Source organism: Phoca vitulina, unplaced genomic scaffold (assembly GCF_004348235.1).
Source record: "Phoca vitulina isolate PV1807 unplaced genomic scaffold, GSC_HSeal_1.0 scaffold11, whole genome shotgun sequence".
Classification (NCBI taxonomy): Eukaryota; Metazoa; Chordata; class Mammalia; order Carnivora; family Phocidae; genus Phoca; species Phoca vitulina.
Genome location: NW_022589714.1, coordinates 28,865,241 through 28,887,225, shown reverse-complemented (window position 1 = coordinate 28,887,225; position 21,985 = coordinate 28,865,241). Strand labels below are relative to the sequence as shown.

At 34.9% G+C, this 21,985-nt stretch overlaps 1 protein-coding gene across 1 annotated transcript in view; it reads left to right on the top strand.

The window, feature by feature from the left end:
* The first annotated feature begins 571 nt into the window (after nucleotides 1-571).
* GFRAL (GDNF family receptor alpha like) overlaps nucleotides 572-21,985 on the top strand; it is a 65,092-nt gene continuing 43,678 nt past the window's right edge. Inside the window, exons 1-5 of the mRNA XM_032410094.1 lie at nucleotides 572-593; nucleotides 4,845-4,979; nucleotides 7,051-7,209; nucleotides 19,489-19,545; nucleotides 20,406-20,736. Of these exons, the coding sequence (XP_032265985.1) occupies nucleotides 572-593; nucleotides 4,845-4,979; nucleotides 7,051-7,209; nucleotides 19,489-19,545; nucleotides 20,406-20,736 (704 nt within the window). The remainder of the gene's footprint in view (nucleotides 594-4,844; nucleotides 4,980-7,050; nucleotides 7,210-19,488; nucleotides 19,546-20,405; nucleotides 20,737-21,985) is intronic.

Below are 21,985 nucleotides of genomic sequence, written 5' to 3'. Positions count from 1 at the left end.
AGTATGTGACACATGTAGAGAACATTTCTTGTTTGGGAAGATGAGGCACACCAGTTTGATTCCAGTGGAACTTGAATTCCCCATACATTTGCCTGGGCTGCTTAGCCCTTTTCTCCTTTTCCATATTCTCAGATAAAATCAAATTGCTCTGATGAGGCTTACTTAATGAAGTGGAAACTGAGGATACTCAAGCATCTAGGAAGTTTTTGGGGTATAGTTGGGAGGCTTTTACAGTTTAGAATTCTAGTTAAAGGAAAAAAAAACCTTTCTCATGAATGTGCTGAGCATGTATCATTTCTTAGTATCTGGCTTGTGGGCTTTCTTGGAAACCTAATATCCGAGATTAGTATGCTCAGAAGAAAATAATTGAATTTGGCCATAATTAGGAAAGTTCACAGCTCAGGAAAGATTGGTGAGGAGATGGTGACAAAGGAAGCTGACTTGAATCAGTAATGCTTTCAGGAAGCAAGAGCAGAAACTGAAGCCTTATCTGGACAGTTACCGTTCAGAAGGCAGTTGGAGTAAACACGTCTGCCTTTCTTTCCAGGTGAATATCCCCAAGTTGTCCAGCATGATAGTCTTCATTTTCCTTGGTAAGTGAATCATGCTTCTAGTTTACCTGGATTCATAACACCAATTCTTCATGAACTGAATGCTGTCTTATCTGACTTATCTGTTGATTAAACTAATGGGCTTATAATAAGAAGTATCAATTACAAATGCATACTTTAACGTGGTTTATAACTTTTTCAGAAATGTACACTTACTTATAACTGTAGAAAACACATAATGCAGGAATTGCAATGATCTCTCAGGCTGTTTCTATTTTATTGTGTGAGATAATCCAGTTACTTTGAGTTATTTATTAGGATTTATGGAATTCTAGTATATATGGAATCTATACTAGAGCCTTTGAGAAATGAAACCTTCCAGTATTTATTTACAAGTTATAAGATGACAAATTTCAAATTATCTATTTTTCTTTGAAATTAAATTAAAATGAGATTAATTTAAATCACTCAGTTCCCCTAATTTTGAAGCACTAATATTTACTGAGGAGGAGTCATTTTGTAGGATAAACCAACTTAACGTCCCATCAAATACTTCACATTTCAGTCAATTTTTGTGAGCCAGAGATAAGGTTTGGATTTATCCCTCTTGTGTTGGGTAGTGTAAATGTATTGTAAGATGTTGGTAGAAAAGAATTCATTTATAGTTAAAGTAGAATTCATGAAGATCTACTTCCTATATGTGTTATTGGGGATGCTACTATATTTTCTCAGAATTTAGTAGAATCTATAAAATGAATTCAGGAAAAGAGATAGTTATGATTATAGCTGAATATTAATATTCCATTCAATAAGACAAAGCCAGTATTGTTTTTGCTTATTCTACACTAATAGATATTGATGAATAAAGACATAATTGTGGGCATGAAAACGAAGAAGGTTATTTCAAATTATGTTGAACATAAAAGGAGAGTCAAAATAAATCAAGTGCAAAAATTAAGGGAAGAAGGAATGGAATCTTCTATGTATCTTCGGTTTTTCTTTAGTTTAAATAATAGTTATTCATTAGCCCAAAATTTTGCTTCTTGTATTTATTTTAATAATATTTCCTTATTTCTATTCTTTATTATAAAGAGAAATCTAAGAAACTTTAACTTTTGTAGATAAGGCAACAATAAAACAGAACACATAAAATACACTACAATCTCATTATGGCCCCAGTTGAAAAAGCAAGGATGGCCGCTTGTTTTCAAGTTTCACTTCTAAATTAACCTTGACATTAGGATGCATGAAGGAGGGAAAGGATTTCTAATACTGCTAGGGTCAAAACTGTACTATTTGATAGGTTTAAGCAGTATTTCCCATAGTGCATTCTTCAGAATACTTGTTTAACATCATCTAAGTAGGTCTTGTGATGTGGGAAAGTTTATATAGCCAAAGAAATGTTTGACATAGTGAATTTTTAAAATAGAAAATGTATTATCATGATAAGCCTTAAGAGGGTGATATTATGTACAGTATTCCTCATCTTACTATTTTAAAACAGAACTTGGGGCACCTGGGTGGCTCAGACAGTTAAGCATCTGCCTTCAGCTCAGGTCATGGTCCCAGGGTCCTGGGATCGAGTCCCACATCAGGCTCCCTGCTCTGCGGGGAGCCTGCTTCTCCCTCTGCCTCTCTCTCTCTCTCTCTCATGAATAAATAAATAAAATCTTTAAAAAAAAATAAAACAGAACTTGTTTTTCACTGAGCATTTCAAGAGAATCCTTGGAAATTCCTGGATTAAGTATGTGGCTACAAATCATAGTAAGGAATGACTAAAATTTTGGAAAGCTAAAGTTATTTTCATTCTTGTGGGCCAGATCTCTGAGATGGTTTTCTTAGTAGATTCAATATTTCATCCAAATGGAAGGTGTGGAAAATCACGTAAAATAAACAATCAAGTGGAACTTAAAATTTTAAATATGGAAGAAAATGAAATAAATTTGGGAAAGATAATATGTAGAATTCATTAACCATCACTAGACTGAGGTACTGGTAAGGTTTTGATGATATATTCAGAATACTATCACATATAAGTTTCCTGAGGGAGCTATTCACAAAATGTAATGATCAATGTCAAATAAAATTCCAGTTTCTTATGAGTTGAGTTTCTGACATAAAATACCTGAGGGTCTTTGGCAAGCTGGATTAAAACAAATAACTTTGGGCCAGAATCGAAGGGGCTCTCTTTCTCTTTCTCCAGGCTTGCTAACCTAGGACAGGATTTTGGCTAGATGAGATTATCTATGAACACATGAAAAAACAGAAGGCTGATATGTCAATTTCCACTCCAGCCCTCGACAAGAAAAATGTGACTGAACCACACCCTTGGGCCTAATCTCCAAATGCAGTGACCCAGCAAATAGTACATATGATCCTATGAGTTGTCTTGGATTCTCCTTAGGAGAAGAGGTTTGAAAGAGGTAAGATAAAGACAAGATTGTAGATTTTACTTGAAGCCTGTAACTCTGCATTGTCACAGGTGATTCAGAATTAACATCTTTTTAAAAATCCAAATAATTTGGCTCTAAGACATAGCTTGAGGTCTCTTGATTATACTTAATATATTGTCTCTATAATTCAATTGCAGTTCCCATATTTTTTTACGGATTGATTAAGCAAGTGTCAGTTTGTATGCTTGCAGAATCAATTCAGGTAATTTGAACAATATACTAAATTAGCATTGCTACTTTCTTGATATTTTTAGAAAACTTACTGGAAACTTCTCTTCTACCCAAAATAACTTGTAAATATCTGGAAGGTGTTATTTGTATTATAGTATCAGTTACTTATTTATAACTCATTCTTAAACAACTATTCAGGTTGGTTTAAGTCAGTATACATACATAATGTGTCATTGTGTTTGATGATGAGGATACAATTATGAATTATGTCTAATGCCTGTCTAATAAAACCCTAGAACCCAGCAGTGGAGACAAGCATGTAAATACATACTTTCATTACAGAGCAGTAGAGCTATGGTTGGGGAAATCCTAAGATAGTAGTGAAACAAATGAGGGGTGTTAAATCAATTTGGATATAGGAAAAGAGGGTATTGAAGTCAGGGAAGGGTTCCATAAAACAGGTAATCATTGTGTTGAGTATTAACAGACCAAAAAAAAAGTTATTCCAGCAGAAAAAGAAATGGAGTGCCTGCTAATAATCATAAAGTAAATACTCAGAAGTATAAGACAGCATGGAGCATTTGGGAAACTATAAATGTTCAAGGACTCCCCAGATTGCATATGATAAGGAATATAAGAGTTATGCTATAAGGAACCATCTAAAGGGTGAAGCAGAGAAATGGCAGGGCTAAAATGGTACAGTACGCAGGTTAGGGGTTGTAAAGAACCGATGTGAATAAGATGAAACTGGAGGCACATTGAATAATTTGTGAGTTGGTCAAATATTCAAAATAAGAGTCAGGGAACTATGTAAAAATTGATATAGGAGAGTGAAGTTGAGGATAAAAAAGGTGTCTATCAGGAATCCAAGGTTTCTAGTGAGGGTGCTTATGAGAATGGTGAAATTGGTGGAGCAGGGTGGTCTACCAGGGAGTGGTGATGATAGAAAGATATTATAGTCTGGAAATGTGTCTGGAACATTTAGGTGGAGATATCAACAAATATAACTGGAATACTGAAAAATAATGGGATTGGGTGATACTTTTGAGAATCATCAGTCTAGAGGTTTTAGTTAAAATTATGATAGTACATGGAAGTACCCACAGAGAATGTGTAAAATGAGAATGGGAAAAATCTGAGGATAGACATTAAGCTAAAAATATAGTTCACCAGAAAAAGACGAGGATCCTGGGAAGAATTCTAACTATGGTCAGAAAAATACCAAATGAGTAAGTATCAAGGGAACTAGAAGAGAGGGTTGCCAAAGGAAGAGGAGTTTCAAGAACAAAATGGCAACAAAATGTTCAGTGATAAAAGTAGGCAAGATGAAGTCTTAAAACTATTAAGTTTGATGTTTTGGAGATGATCAGGGAAGTTTAAAGAGCAGTTTCAATGGAGCAATGGTCATAAACCTATAAATCAAGGAATGAATAGGCATCAAATAAGAGCACGAGTGTAGGCTCTTCATTGAAGAATCTTCTATAGGAGGAATATAGATCTATAGCTAGAAGGAAGGTTAAGATCCACTCCAACCTTGTAATGATTTTATCAGATTGTATTTTCATTAACTCTGTTCTTTATCATCAATGACTTAGTTTTGAGGTAAACAACTGCCATGCTGTAATATTGCAAACGTGTGGTTGTTGTTCTGTTACTGTTGTTATTTCAGCTATGGTGCTAGGCTTTGAAAATGAATCTGCTTCCCAAACCACTGATTGCACATATTTAAGAGAGCAATGCCTAAGTGATGCAAATGGATGTAAATATGCATGGAGAATAATGGAAGATTCGTGCAATGTTTCAGGTAAAACATTATTTAAAACACACTCAGATGATTTCCTTTTACTGAGATAAAAATAGGTTTGGATTTTTTCTGTCACTATCCTGGGAACTAAGTTAGCTTTGCTCTTAAACACCTTACTCAAACTTGATATTCAAGTGATTCACCTTCAGTTGCTTATTAGTGAATGTGGTTACAAAAACTCAAGAGTCCTAATGCACTGTGGGTAGCTTTATGAAAGATTTCAATTTTTTTTTTTTTACTTATCTCACCATGTATAATGTTATAATTATATGCATGCTTGTCAGAAGTATGGCAAAACATTTTCAAATATCTTTTTGCTTACATGTTAATATCTCAATGATAAAATAGAAAAAATAACATTTGTGATGATCAAAAGCATTGTTATTATTTGTATGTGTAATACATGTTACACACATCACACATGTTGTAATTCACATTTTATTTCCTTGTAACAGATATGCTGTCTTCCATTCCACCTGTGTCAAGAACAATTTAAAATATATTTTTTATTTTTAACTTGTCCTACATTCCAAATATTTGAGGAGAGTCCCACAGGGTAGAGAATATGAAGATTAGAGTTACTGTTACTTGTGTAAAAGAAAAAAAAAAGCCAAACTATATCAATTAGTTGAATAAATATTGAATGGAGCATTATAGCAGAACTCCATTCGCTAAAAATAGATAAACTGATGATACAGTGAGACATTGCCCTAATACTATTATCCACAAAATGTTACAAAAATTGTATTCTAACATAATTTATCATCCTGTATAATGGATATTATAATACTATAAAAATGTAATAAACTTTCTGGAATATTCAGTAAGAAAAATTGAAAAGGGAAAATAACAGTAGATTCTTCCATGTCTCACTTTCTCTATTCATTTTAGAAAGATTGAATTCTGTACTGCTCATGACTCTTGCCTATCTGCAATATGCTTCCTCTACTTCCCAAAAGATGTAGAGGGGAGCGCGTTGGGTTAAAAGGCAGCAACCTATAGTTCTGATGGCCAACGTTTACAATCTCCATCATCAGAACCTCTGCCCATCCACAGGACCTCAAGGAATCACATGGAATGCAGAGGAAGGGAGAAAGATTTCCTTCTTTTTCCGGCCCTTGAAAGTAGTACATGGACTGTTCATACTCCATAGAAAGTTATAACTGTTTAACCCAACCTTCTTATTATAGTTCAGGAAAAGAATTTTAAAAGCATAATTTGCTCAAGGTAACACAATAACTTTAAGATGAGACTAGAAGACAATGACAAAAAAAATCTGTCATTGGTTTTGATAATGAAGCTCCTCATTACATTTTATAAGGCAATTTAAAATACTGCATTCAATGTGTCATGAATTATAACATTTACTTCAGTATACAAATAGCAAGTCATTTTTAGTGAATTGCAGTAATATTTGCATAATTATCCCACGCATAAAGCTGAAATAGAAATATTCTCAAATACACAGATGAAATGAACTCAAGTAGTTTTATTCAGAAAAATGAATAAAAGAAAATTGTTGGGTAGATGAATATGGTTTTGTAAATTAAAGCAGAAAATGAAATATTGGTAATTATGAAAGATTCATTATTCAATAATATTTACTGAGTGCTTACTAAGTGTCAGGACAACTTCATTTCTCATGGTAAATTCTGAGCCACCTGCATGTCTCTTATTATAATCTTAGAATGACATATGAAATAAAATAGAAGATTATGACAAATACCTAAAAAAATAGCTAAACCGAGAAAACGGTGAGGATTATAGATCATTCTGATCACCTCATATAAGGACAGCCTTGATTACTACTGAAGAGTAAAAGTTGGCATTCTAAGTGAGGACAAAGTCATGTTAAAATACAGCAAGCTTTAATCTATTTTAGAAAGTAAATACTGGGGGAAAAGTCAGTAAAAAGAGATTTTGTGATTAAAAAGTCACTTCCATGGACATCTTGCAGCAACCCCAGAAAATCTTACTATAATAATGAATTCCTTAGATTAATACATTAAAAGCATTTGGGGTAGGGCAATATTCAGATTAATATCAGGAATATTTTATCTTTGACTGTGAAACCCAGGTAACCCCTGCAAGATGAAGGACTCATCAAACTGTAACCTGAGCATCCAGTCCTTGGTGGAAAGCAATTTCCAATTTGAAGATTGTCTCTGCATTGATAACCTCTATTGCACTATTAACAACTTGCTTGGGGAACAATGCATCAATGAATCAGGTAACAATAAATTGTTATATGGAATATAAACAGTTGTGAGAAAGAAAAGTACAGTTTCAAAATTAACCACATCTATGTAATTTAATTAATTCTCCTTTTTTGATAATTTGATCAATTCTTTGTGTAATTTAAGGGTCAGTGAGCTCTAGATCTCAGCAAGTGCCTAACATATTTCTGTAGTTGCCAACCATAATTTCAAGCTTCACTCAATTATAATTCATTAGAATTATAGATTCACTTGCTCAATTCATGTATTTGTGGGGTTTGCTATGGCTTTGCACAAGACCTAAATGATAGAAGACAAATAAGATATTGGAGAAAGTCCAAAATATAACCATGTGTCTAGATTTATACTTGCCTTTGGATAAGATCATTTAATCATTTAATATACATTTATTTACTGCCTGTTTGAGGGGCCAGGCTGACACTGAAGTAGTGGTAATCAAAGTACTCTGCATGTGTCCTTAAGGGTTCATAAAGATTTTCAAAGGATATATGGGATAAAATAGTTCTAAAGTGATCAGTGTTTGGATCCTCAATGTCCCTATGCACTATCTCTGAAAAGTGGTCAGCTTGGGAATGCACCTGCTGTCATGGGGTTCTTGCCTCTTCTTTCACAATCAACCTCCCATTTTATAAGAAATAGGTTTATCTCTAATCTATCGTGAATGGTCCCATTGTCACACCTCTTAAATCATCCATGGTGAGCTCACTGGACAATTTTCTGCTCCATGATTTTGCTTTTTCCAGAATTTCACATAAATGGAATTATGTACCATGTAGCCTTTTGAGCCTGACTGATTTTTTTTTTTTTATTTAACATAATGCATTTGAGTTTCACCAATGTTTCATGTACAAGTTTGTTCTCTTTTTTGAGTAGTATTCCATTGTGTAGTTATACCATATGTTTGTTATCCATTCACCATTGAAAATGATTTGCCTTGTTTCCAGATTTTTAGAAATTATAAATAAAGCTGCTATAAATATTCACATACAAGATTCATACAAATAGAAGTTTTTGTTTCTCCTGGGTAAGAAATTGTTGGGTCATATGGTAAAGGGTATGTTTAACTTTATGGAGAGCTTCCATGCTGTATTCCAAATTTGATGTAACCATCAATGTATAAAAGTTCCGGTCGTTCCATGTTCTCAGTGATACCTGATTTTGTTTTTTACTTGTTTTTGTTTGGGGGCCATTCTAATATGTATTTAATAGTGTCAAATTGTAGGTTTAATTTCCACTTGAATAATAGTAATGTTGAACATATTTTCATGTGCTTACATGCATCTATACACATTATTTAGTAAAGCATCTCTTCAAAATTTTGCCTGTTTTAAATTTGAGTTTTGGCTTTTTTACTGAGTTTTAAGAGTTGTTTCTCTGTATTGAATAGGGTTTATCAGAATATGTGTTCTGTAAACAATATTTTCCTCTCTGTGTCTTTTATTTATTTCCTTAGGAATATCTTTCAAAAAACAGAAGTTTGTTGTTTTTTAAACTTTAATGATAACCAGTTTATTGGGTTTTTTTTCTTTTATGAATAATACCTTTGATGTTGCATCTAAGAAATCTTTATCCAACCCCAAATCACAGAGATATTTCTCATATGGTCTAGAAATTATGTAGTTTAGGTTTTGAGTTAATTTTTGATTTTGGTACAAACAATGGGTCAGATACTTTTTTTTCCCATAAGGATAGACAGTTGTTGTACCCCATTTGCTAAAGAGACTATGAGTTTCACCTTCCTCAAAAATCATTTGGGCTGTATATTAGTGGCTCTATTTTTAGATTTCCTATCCGGTTCCAATAATCTATATTTCTGTACTTTTGCCAATACTGTATAGTACTTTTGCCAAGCTTATTATAGCTTTATGGGGTGTCTTATATTCAAGTAGTATAATTCCTTAAACTTTGTTCTTTTTAAAAATTGTTTTGGCTATTCTTTGACTTTCCATATAAATTTTACAATCAGCTTGTCAGTTCTACAAAAAAATCTAGCATTTTGGGGGGCTTACATTGAAACTATAGATCAGTTTGGGTAGAACTGACACACATGCTATATCTCCCCCATTTATTTAAGATTTCTTTTATCAATATTTTATAGTTTTCAGTATATAAGTCTGACATTGTGTTAAGATATATACAAATATGCTTCATTTTTTGATGCTGTAGTAAATAGTAACTTATTTTATATTTTAATTTCCAATTGATTATAGATAATCTATCAAAATAAAATTGGTATTTTATATGGACCTTATATCCTGTAACTTGCTCAGCTCACTTATTAGTTCTTATGCATCTTTTATTTTGTAGAATCTATAGGGTTGTCCATATAGATCTAAATATTCATATCTGTGAATGGAAAAATTTTATTTCTCCCTTTCCAATCAGTAGGTCTTTGTTTCTTTTCCTTGCTCTATCATTCTGGGTGGGACCTCCAGGATAATGTTAAATAGGATCCTTGGGAGTGGCCATCCTTGTCTTTTTACTTATCTTAGGAGAAATGCATTAGGTTTGCACCATAAAGAGTGGTTTTTGCAGTAAGTTCTTTTTAGGTTCCCTTTATCAGGCTGAAGAATTCCTTCTTATATAGCCCATTTGCTTAGAAATTTTATCACGGATAGATAAACGATGTTAAATTTTGCAAATGTTTTTCCTGCCTCTATTGAAATGATAATGTTTTACTTTTTTTTTTATATTGTGAATTTTATTGTTGATTTGTGAATGTTGGTTCTAACCCTTCATTCTGAGGCTATATCCTACTCAGTGATGATGTATTACTCATTTTATATATTGCTTGATTCAATCTGCTAATATTTTGTTAAGGGTTTTTAATCTATGTCCATGAGGGATATTGGAATATTGTTCTCTTTTCTTACAGTGTATTTGTCTGATTTTGTCGTCTGAATAATGCTGGTTTCTTAATGTGTTAGAAAGTATTTCCTCCTACTCTTTATTCTAGAACAGTATACAAAGAATTAGTATTATTTCTTCCTTAAATGTTTGATTTAATTCAGCAGTGAAGATATCTGGGCCATTCTTCATTGGAAGGTTTTAAAATGTTCAATGTGTTTAGTTGTTACAGGACTGTTTTTACTTACCTATTCCTTATTGAGCAAGTTTGGTAGTTTGTGTCTTTCAGTAAATGTTCCCATTTGTTGGATTTATGTTGAATTTTTGTTTTTAGTGTTTCCATGTTACTTTTTTTTTCTTTTTTCTATCTCTCTGCTAAGTTGTCCCTAATATTCTCAAATTGTCCTTTAAATGTCTGTAGGAGTTATAGTGATGTCTTCTCTTTCATTCAGATATTACAAACTTGTCTCCTCCTCTCTCTCTGTCTCTCTGTCTCGCAATTTTGCTCTTCATTATTTTTGGTTGTTGTATTTGATTTGACTTGAAGTTGCTCCTCATTTTCTGGTTTCTTGAGATAAAGGCTTATATCACTGACTTGAGATTTTTGTCTTTCCTCCTATAATCATTTCATTAATGATAAATTTCCTTCCAAGTACTGTTTTAGTTAGATCCACAAATCTTAGTATGTTGTATTTTCATTTTTATTCAGTTAAAAATGTTTTCTCATTTCCCTTGTAACTTCCTCTTTGATTCATGGTTTATTTATAATACTGTTGTATAATTTCCAAATATTTTGGGGATTTCCAAGATACCTTTGTTATTTACTTTTAGTTCAATTCTTAATTAAAATGGTAAGTGATACATGCTAGATGATACACACACACACACACACAGACCCGCCACACACACTCTTACAAAGTACTTGAAGTTATAGAGGAATAAAGAATGGTGACTCAGAAGGTTTCACAGAAGAAATGACAGACTTGGGATTTTAGGGTGAATTGGGTTCATTAGAGAGGCAAAATGGATGTTCTAAACAGAGGAAATAGAATGAAGCAGAGTGCATTCGAGGAGCAACAAATCCTTTGTTAAGCTGGTCTGTAGAATGGAACAGTATTAGGAGAGGATGCTGGAAAGAAACCAGATGTTAAAAGAAGGAGGAAAGCTGAACTTATGGATCTTTCTAAAGGGATTAGACTTCAAACTGTTATTGCAAGGGGCTCTTAATGCATTTTAAACAGAGGAATGCAGAATCAGCTTTTCAAAGGGTATCACTGGCAGGAGTGCAAAGGACAGAATGGAGTGGAGGGAAAGATTCAGGCTAGGGATATCAATTAAAAGGCCATCAAAACCATTTGGGAGAGAGGTGATGCAAGCCTAAACTAACACAGTGGTGCTGAGGACTCTGAGGAAAAGGCCAAAGTAAGATATGTTTATGAATTATAATTGATAGGAATTGGTGAGAGTTGGATATGAGGAATATGAAATGTATGAAGCATGTTCTACAAATTGCTGGCTTGGGACAGGATACTGGATACACTGAGATAGGGAAGAAGCAATAAAGTACAGGATTGGGGACAGAAGTGATGAGTTATATTTTGGAGACATTGCATCTGCGGAATGCTTTGGAACATTCATGTTAGGAATGTTGGCATTTTGTTTTAAGTTTTACATGATACAAATAATTTCAAAAAAAGAAAGGAAGGAATGTGTGTCATCTAGCTTGCATTTGGAAACATGGATCTTGCACTGAAGAGAGTAATCTAAAATAGACATACAAAAGAAAAGATAAAATTAAATAGACACACAGGTTTTTGAGTTAAAGGTTTATAAGAAGTAGATAAAACCATGAAGGAAGATAGGATTGGTCTGTAAAGGCTATAAGGTGAGAATATAAAAATTTTGATAACAACATTCATGATCTAGTTGAAGAGACAAAAAAGAAGATTTCAAAGACAGGAAAAGAAACTACAGAAAGAGTTTTTGAAGTCAATGAAAGGGACACAGAGAAAATAGTCAACAATTACAAATGCTGAGATGTCATCAAAAAGAATAGAGCCCGAAATAAGATTAGTTAGCTAATTAATGGGTCTTTACTAGTTTTAGACAGAAATAGGCTGAAATGAAAACATATTGAAATACTAAAATATTTATTGACTTTTGTTTCACAATGGCAAGACAACTTAATTTTTCTCTCTCTAGCCACTTTTAATCATACCAAGTTTTGACAAAATGTAGTTACCAGTCAACAGGTACATAACAAAGAGCAGTTAAACTGAAATCAGTTCACGTATTTAAACCTTTTTTTTTTTTCCACAATAGATACTTATTAAAGACTACTGTGTGGTAATATTGATAAGCCAGGAATATAAAAACCCTGTAGAGAAGAACACTTAAACAATCTCATAAATGCACTTCATGATGGACATGACCTAGTTGTTATGTATACAGGGAGCACTAGCTGATTGCTTATAATTTAGCTTAGAGTGAGAAAGGAAATAATTGAAATCTTATCATTCATCCTAACTATGGCACCCTCACAAACTCTGATCATCAGTCCAGAAAGCCATGATCTCTCTTTCTCTCTCTCTCCCTCTCTCTGTCTCTCTCTTCCCCCCATGCCCCCCTCCCACCCTACTACCTTCCCTCCTCACTTTGGACTCTCAAAACATTCCCCAACATATATAGGCATGTACTTTTCTATTCTTCATTGATATATTGTAAACTTCTTGAACAAATCAGCTTTAGCATTTTTTTCTTTTTTTTCTTAATATGATAAAGCACTCAGTGTAGTACCTGATACTTAGTAAATGACCAATAAATATAATGTAAGTATTTTAAATTTTTAAACATATTTTTGAGCACCTAAATCATGTATCCATTTGTATTTATTATTCAGTTAATATGTGTAGACATTTTATAAATGCTGAAGGATAGATATAAAGCTGAATAAAACATGGGACACCTGGGTGGCTCAGTTGGTTAAGCTTCTGACTCTTGATTTCAGCTCAGGCCATGATTTCAGCATTGTGAGATGAGCCCTGCGCATTGGGCTATGCATTCTGCAGTAGTCTGCTTGAGATGCTCTCCTTCTCCCTCTGTTCCTCCCCACCTGCTACCTCTCACTCTTTCTGTCTCAAGTAAATAAAATCTTAAAAAAAAAAGTGACTAAAACAGTCCCTGCTCTTGATAGCTGAAAACATAGTAAAATTGACATTTAGCCATATTATTTCATTTAGCCCAGCTGATTAAATATATAAATAGAAAGATATTTAGATAGATTGATTGACCTATAGACAGGTTTATAGATTATTTCAAAATATATAATCACCAATGTAATAGAACTAATTCTATGAGGAGAGCATTAAATCACATGTATCCTATTCATGCAAGCCTGCATATGCTAGCCAAAAGGAATAGAAGAGAAGGCCTCTATTCTAGTAAAGGAGCCTGATTTTTATAATTATAACAATCCATTGTGAGCTGTTATTTGAGAAATGTGCAAAATGCTATCGTAGCATATGTTTTCAAACACATACAGTACAGAGGCTAGACTTAGGATATGTTTATAAGGATGCCCTAACAATTTTTAAGTAAACATTTTCATACCATAAAACTGATTATGTTTTCTTTGTCTTGTATAAGAATGAGACATTTGTAGAAACTAAGGTGAAAGAAAACTAATAAAACAAAATTAAACAATCTTTTTTTTTTTTTTTAGATCATAATATTCCAGAAAAAAAAAAAAAAGGTGACTTTTGGAAGAATGGTAGGGTCAAGGAATTTTTTATTGTGGAGATCTATTTGAAGTACCTCAAAGGAAGATAAGACATTTTAGAAGTAGACAGTATACTTCTGAAAGCCTATGTTAAGCTAACTCGGAGTCTCATGTTGAAGTTGTTTTTCTGATCTTTTCTTCTATAAAGTTCATATAATTATGGGCTTGTTGGAACTATCTAGTAGAACATGTGTTCTCAATGAGGAATAGAACCTCCAAGGGGTGAAAGTTGGTATATGGGAGTGGGCAAAAAATCTTTTACTCTTTATTATGTATGAAACACATATATACATCCAGTTCCTAAACAGATATACAGTATATCTGTGGAATTAAAATTTTATAAGGAGGCTTGTGAATTAGAAAAATAAAGGTCCAAAAAGGCTTGTTAAGGGGAAAATAATAAGTTTTTAAAAAGGTGGAGAAACACTTTGAGTACATTTCTAGTAGAAAATAGAAATCCATAAAAATTTATATAAGGGAAATAATTTATTACTTTATAAGTATCTTAAGTTACACACGATTTCTACCAGTCATCATCAAAATGTAATGAAAATTTGGACAAAAGTAAATGATGAGAACCAAATGTCATTAAAAGAAATTGAGCATTACCATTATGTGGTTACATAAACTATAAATAATCAGTGTTTATTTGTAATAACTCTCTTGAAATTTTTTAATGGTTTTTGAAAGACAATATAGATATAAGAATATAAAAGATAAGTCTAGGGGCACGTGGGTGGCACATTCAGGTGAGTGGCAGACTCCTGATTTCGGTTTAGGTCATGATCTCAGGGTCCTGGGATCGAGCCTCAGGTAGGACTCCATGCTTAGCAGGGTGTCTGCTTGAGGATTCTCTCTCTCCCTCCCCCTCTGCCCCTCCTCCTGCTCACTCTCTCTCCATCTCTGTCTCTAAAATAAATAAATCTTTTTTTAAAAAAAACAAGTTTATATACTTTTTATAAGACATTAAAATATAAGTAAATGAACTCATTTAATTTTGGGTCAATTTTTTTAATTTTATTTAAAGAAAAATCAGCTCTGTCTTTACATTTGGCTGGACAGTCAAATATCACACAATGGCTCTCTCAGAAAGACACATCATTAATGGTTGGAAAAAAGAGGGACTGTGTCAAAGCAGCACATATCTGCCAAGAATCAGAACATTGCATTCTGCTGTATGAAAATTTTAAGAAAACCTGTGGGAGTGAATCAGAACAATGCAAGACCCTTGATGGAGGCTACCTGTGTGCCACATTAAGAGAAAGTCTGAAAGAAACGATATTGTGGAATTGTCATTGCAATGACCCTTCAAAAGTAGAGTGCATTGAAATTTGGAAAAGTTTGTTTGAAGACGTTTGCGTACAGGATGCTCAGATAGTTCCAGCCTTCAGTGACAACTATGAAGATGGATTCAAACAGGACATTTTTTCAGGTTGGTATTCTAAAGAGGATTTAGGAACATTAAGTATATAATCACAAATATGAATTAACTAAGGAATATTCAATTTCGGATTCCTGCTTTGTCATTTCAGCCTGTTTCTCTTAAAAAATTAAAAATAAAAAATTAATGCCATGACTATGTCCAAAAGGGATTATGAAGAGGCAAGAAAGGCAAATGCTAAAAGGTTTTAGCATAATGTTAATTGTATTCATTCATTCATTCATTCATTCATTTGAAAAATACTTATGAGACATTTAAATGTGCTAGGTACTATAGAGCAGGATTTAAAAAAACAATAACAAAACAAACACCTGTCCTTCATTTAAGGAGCTTGTTGTTTGTTAGAGGATTTAAGAAATTAAAGAAATAGATAAAATGTGGTTACGTGCTAATTATTTATTTGATAGATACTTCTTATGAGTCCCTACCATGTCTTAGCCCATGTGCTCAGAGCTGGAGGGAAAGTAAACAAAACAAACAAATCATTGCTCTCTAGGACTTTACATTCTATATTGAGGAGCATCTTGAATCACATTCCCAGGCAACAGACTCAGACAGAGGTTTGCACACGAAGGATGTGTTTGGGCTGACGGTTTAGGAACAAAAGCTAGAAGGAACTGAAGAAAACAGGATTAGGTGGAGGGAGAAGCTGAAATACAGAGCTGCTACCATAGCAGACAGGAAGTTTGGACCTGGAATGACCCGTTGAGGCAGGGGACCTGATCCTTGAACCCCTCCTGTGGGCTAGTCTTTATAGATGAGCTGTCCCCTGGGAAAGTCTGTCACCTTGCCTGTGACAACTTTCTTCAAATGAGGGCAATGCCTAGGAAAGGACTGGTGTGCGTCATCACCCAACCAAACTTGTAGCAGCTGAGGAAATGAAAGCCTGGGGGGCATCTTAGTAGTGGGCCACAGCATCCACTATGGGGACAAAGAGAAAATTAGCAGGATAAATGACTTAAGATAGATATTTTAAACAGCATGAATGCTAAGGAGAAAACTGAAGCAAAGGGGGGAAAAAAGAGGTCTGAGTGGGTGATTTGTAATTTTAATAAGATGGCCAAGCAGTTGCACTCTTTTTTTTTTTTATTTTTTTTTTTATTTTTTTTTTTATTTTTTTAAAGATTTTGTTTATTTATTTGACAGAGAGAGACACAGCGAGAGAGGGAACACAAGCAGGGGGAGTGGGGGAGGGAGAAGCAGGCTTCCCGCCGAGCAGGGAGCCCGATGCGGGGCTCGATCCCAGGACCCTGGGATCATGACCTGAGCCGAAGGCAGACGCCTAACGACTGAGCCACCCAGGTGCCCCAAAGCAGTTGCACTCTTAAGTTAATGTTTGAGCAAAGATTAATAAGAGGTAAGGGAATGAGCCTTGTGTTCATTTAGGGAAAGAGCAGTTAAGGCAGAAGAAACAGGGAGTTAAAGGCCTTCAACTGGACATGTGTCTGGAGGTTTGAGGAAGAGCTAAAGGGAGACACATAGGTAGAAGAGAGAATATGGGAGAGAGATGTGGGAGGTGAGATCAGAAATAAAACAGGGACAGGATCAGGTAGGACTTTCTAGGTCATTTCTAGGTCATTGGCTCTTTCCCTGAGCGATACAGAAAATCACTGAAGAATTTTCACTAAGAGATTGTCATGATCTGATTCCTATCTTTAAAAGGATAATTCTGGTTTTGTTTTGTTGTTGTTGTTGTTGATCATTGACTGGAAGACAAGCAAAGGCTAGAGTAGGAAGACCAGTTAGGAGGGTTTTATAATGACACAGAGAAAAAAATGATAGATGATGGACCACTGTGGGAAGTTGTCAGTTCTGGATATATTTTGTTAGTAGTAAACCATGTGGGGATGCAAGAAAAAAAAAGGAAATGGAGGTTGATTCCAAGGTTTTTGTCCTAAGTTACTAGAAGGATGTGGTTGCCATTATTTTTGTTAACTTACTGTGGGAACAACTATAGGAAGAAGAGCCTTCAGTGAGGGACAGAGAAGTCAGAGGTCAGTTTGGGACATGTTAAGTCTGAAATGTTTATTAGATAGATACCCAAGTAAATATATCAAATTAGGCAGCCCCACATACGGAATTGATGTCTAAATTATCACTACCAACAAAGTGAGATCTGTGCAACAGGTGTAAATCTAAGGGGGGAGGGGTCTTTCACTTATAGATGATCAATAAGCCCATGGCCTAGATGAGGTCAACAGAGAAATGCCTGCTATCCTGGGCCAGTGTGGTAGCAAGGGGAGAAAATATCAGATTCTGGATATATTTGACATAGTGGATGAATAAGAAGGAACATTGTGCATTTTTTGATGTATATGATCTATCTCAGATGTAGATTGGATTGATACAATCTTTTATTTATTCCCGTGACATATTGCCCTTTAGCTCCTCTTCAGCATTAAGCTATGGTTTAAAATATCCTCCTGGAAAAATGTGTATATACATATGTTGGTACCCTATGAAATTAGAATTTGATGTGCTGAGAATTTATATTAAATTACTCATAGCATATAAAATAGTACACATCCAAGATAGGGTTTATTTTACCATGCTAAAATAAATGTTTGGTTGTGTTTATACTAATTACCCACATAGTGAGTATATTAGTCTGCTGGGGCCGCCATAACAAAAATACCACAGTGTGGGCAGCTTCAACGACAGAAATGTATCTTCTCATAGTTCTGGGGGCTGGAACTTCCAGATCAAGGTCCAGCAGGGTCGGTTTCTGGTGAGAGCTCTCTTCCTGGCTTGCCGACTTCCTGGTTTGTCTATGTCCTCACATGACCTTTCCTTGGTGTGGGAGTGCATGGAGGGAGAAGAGTAAGTAAGCGCTCTGTGTCTCTTCTTCCTAGGATGATTATCCTATCAGATCAGGGCCCCACTCTTATGACCTCATTTAACCTGCATAACTTTCAGAGACGCCGTCTTCAAACATAGCCACACAGCGGGTTAGGGCTTCAACATGTAAATTTTGGAGGTATATAAACATTCAGTCAAAGTGCGTAAATTCAGAGTTTATGTTTCAGTGATAGATTCTTGAATATGTTATATTTAGTCAGTGGTATAGCCATACCAATCAGTCCCAAAGCAGAGATATTAATCTATAATAGAGGTCTAGCCTAGACTTCTGTATCTGTTACAGAAGCTATATGCCTCTCTGAGATTCACTTGTGGGATTTCACTCACTATGGGATAGTGCACAGAAGAAGGAACATCTCAGGCTTCCTCAGGGACACAGGAGGGTGGATCTAGAAACATTGTGATTCTTGAGCTGAGACATTATTGGTAGAAAAGTGAGAAACCATGTATAGATGGAACAATGCAAGGGAATCTGGAAAGACTGTGACCCAATTGGGAATAAAAAAGAATTTTCTTGTGGTTGTACCTTCTTTTTTTGTGCAGTGGATAGGCAGGCAGGGAGTTTGGACAGGCAGCTCAAGTAGGGACAAATTGAATCATGAAGTCATAACAGAAATTATTATCTTAATAGCCAATGGCAACAATTCAACTTTTATTTTAAAATGCAAATCTGATCGTACTATTCCTCTATTACTTTATGCATATGTCTATTTGCACTCCTTATATTTTGTTTGGATTTTTTATTATATCTCTCTATTCCATGCCAGGCTGTGGGTGCTCCATGACAGGGACTACACATTTGTGTCTTCAGTATGGCCCCTGTACATAGTAGGGACTCAGCCAATGCTTCTTGAATGAAAGAGTTTGGAAGTAGCTGTCCACTGAGTTCACTTCCATCAACACAATTCCCTAGTTCTATGATTATAATTCCTAAGAACTCTAAGAGACTAAGATAATCAGAGGTGGAAATCATCTTTAAATTGCATTGCAATTTAATTAAGACCCTACTGGGAAGGATTTTTTTGATTCAGACAATACTGCTTCTGTTCTTTCTCCCCAGATTCTTTGTTTACTTCAGTACACATGGTCTGATTGTTAGCATTTGTTTAAATCTTCAAGTAACTAAATCCTCAGAACAGGGCTGTTTAACTCACTTCATATTTGGGGGGGGGGCGGTGTTTTTCTTTTTCTACACCTAACTAATTTTGAGTATCAAGGGTTAAATTAGTGTTACATGAGCTCAAATGGATTTTTTTTTGATTATTCATTTATAAATGTAACCCACATTCTTCTATTAAATTTAAAAAACTGTTCACTAATGAATTAGTCTCTTTGTTTTTCTTCTAGGTAACGTGAAAGAGGATAATCAATCCAAGTGGAATCTAACTACTCTTCCCTATCGTGGTAATATTTATACATTGTAATTTTTATCTGCATTGTAAATACTACACAATATAATTTAAAACATAGTTACTAGCTTTCTTAAAGATATGCCAATATAAAATTAATTGTGTGGCTTTTTACTAGTCTAATATTGCAAAATGCAACAAAATTACTGTGTTTCTTCCACTCATGTGTCAAAGCAACTGTTTTGCCCATCCATCCTCTGTTTACAGTTATGCTGAGGAATACATTATAATTAAAACCAAAGACGAGATCTTGGTTAAATTTCACAGGTATTTTGATCATATAAATTAATTGTTTGAGGCTGTTTTTGTGTATATATGTTTGGTGGGGGGGTTGTGGAAGCACTCACATGTATCTGTGTTTTCCAGAATGTGAACATCTTTATGTGCTAGATAGAATAAGTATGTAACTATATGGAGCCTTTAGTCAAAATTTTTGTCCAAAATAAAAAGTGTAACAGAACAAAAATCATTTTGATTTGAGCCCATGAACTCACCATAAGCTATATACCTCAAATGCAATTTCTGAAGATTTATTGTTTACATTTGAGAAACTTGGACTCAAGATTTTTTTTTTTTTCCACTCAGTTTTGGCCCTACACACTTCCCATCACTTCTAGATCACAATATGTACCCAGTATAAATGAAAGATGATTCAAATAGCCCACTACTCAGGCCTCAGTAAATTTATACTAACTCTTAGGAAAAAAAAAAAAAAAAAAAAAGGAACGTTGGCCCCAAATAGCACATTAGTACATCATTGTGTTTTGCTCATAGACTTCTCACAGTGTTTTGCAGATTCTATATGTACAGATTTGTGTTTACTTTTCCACGACCCGGACATATCCTTGCTTTCAGGAATCAAAGGGATCCAGTCCTGTTTGGAAGTGGCAGAGGCATGTGTAGGGGATGTGGTCTGTAACGCACAGTTGGCCCCTTACCTTAAAGCTTGCTCAGCAAATGGAAATCTGTGTGATGTGAAACACTGCCAAGCAGCCATACGATTCTTCTATCAGAATATGCCTTTTAACGTTGCCCAGATGTTGGCTTTTTGTGACTGCGCTCAATCTGATATTCCTTGTCAGCAGTCCAAGGAAGCTCTTCACAGCAAGCCATGTGCCGTGGACGTAGCTCCACCCCCTACTTGCCTCGATTTAATTCACAGCTGCCGAAATGATGAATTATGCAGGTGAGTAGAAACACGCATACCTTACTTACTTCGGCCCCTTATTTGTTACAGCCCAGTCCTAACACTTGATCTCATCACATTACCTAGAGTTCCCACCCTCATCCAACATGATGTAAACAAAGCCAGACAACTCATTTTTCAATCTGTGGTGCACGTGTAGTGTCCTCTTTTGAAATTCAAATGCAGAACACGTTTTTGGAATAAGCGAATTCAGTGTGTCAGGATTTGGTAGCCATGAAACAGCATTATTAAAATTATATATTCAAGTTAGACTAATGAATTAGTAAATAGACATGATTGGCATGTCAGTTTAATTTGGTTTTTGGTATGATGACGTAAGGCTGTTAAATACCATAGAGCTTTGGCAAGGTGCCTCTTCAAACTTCAAAATGAATCTTTCTCTCTTAGGCTGGAGATCCGGAAGGAGAGGTAACTTTGGACATCCCCAGCACATATGTATGCCATGATGTCAGAAATGTACCCATTCTCCTCTTCCCAACTTCACACCCTTGATTTTCAGGGGAGTAATGTTAGTCATTTATTTGTTTATTTAAATAAATAATTATCAAGCACCTACTACTATTCTAGGTTCAGTGCACACAAGACCAATATGCTTGCCCTGGAGAGCTTATGTTCTGGTAGGGGGAGAAGGATAATAAGTAAGTCAAATGTATATTATAAGGTAATGAGTGTTGTAGAAATTAACAGGCAAAGGGAGAGAATAGAATGAGTAGCACTGTGAATGGGCAGAAAGAGTTGCAATGTGAACAGTGTGGTCCGAGTAGGGAGCATTTTACCAGATTTAAAGAAGTGGGAGAGTGAGCCTCTCTCAGTAAGCATCTGAGAAAAGAGATACCAAACAGATCAGCCAGTGCTGAGGAAGAAATATGGCATGTCCAAAAAGCAATGAAGGTCGAGCACACATGGCGGAGAGCAATAGGAGATGCAGTTAGACGTTTAAACACTGGAATGGGGGGCAGGCAGGCCTAGATCACATAGGACCTAGAGGGACACTAAGGACTTGGTTTTTACTCCCAGGAAAATGGAGGGGTTTTGGAGGATTTTGAGCAGAGGTATGAATGATCTGGCTCACTTATTAAAACTTCCACTCTTGCTGCTAGCTGAGACTAGATGGAACTTTTGCAGGTAATTACTCTTGGGAACCATAAATCTAATTCAACACTGGCTTTTTTCTTTTCCTCACTGCAGTCTTCATTAACACATTTCCTTGTATATTCAAGATGAATTT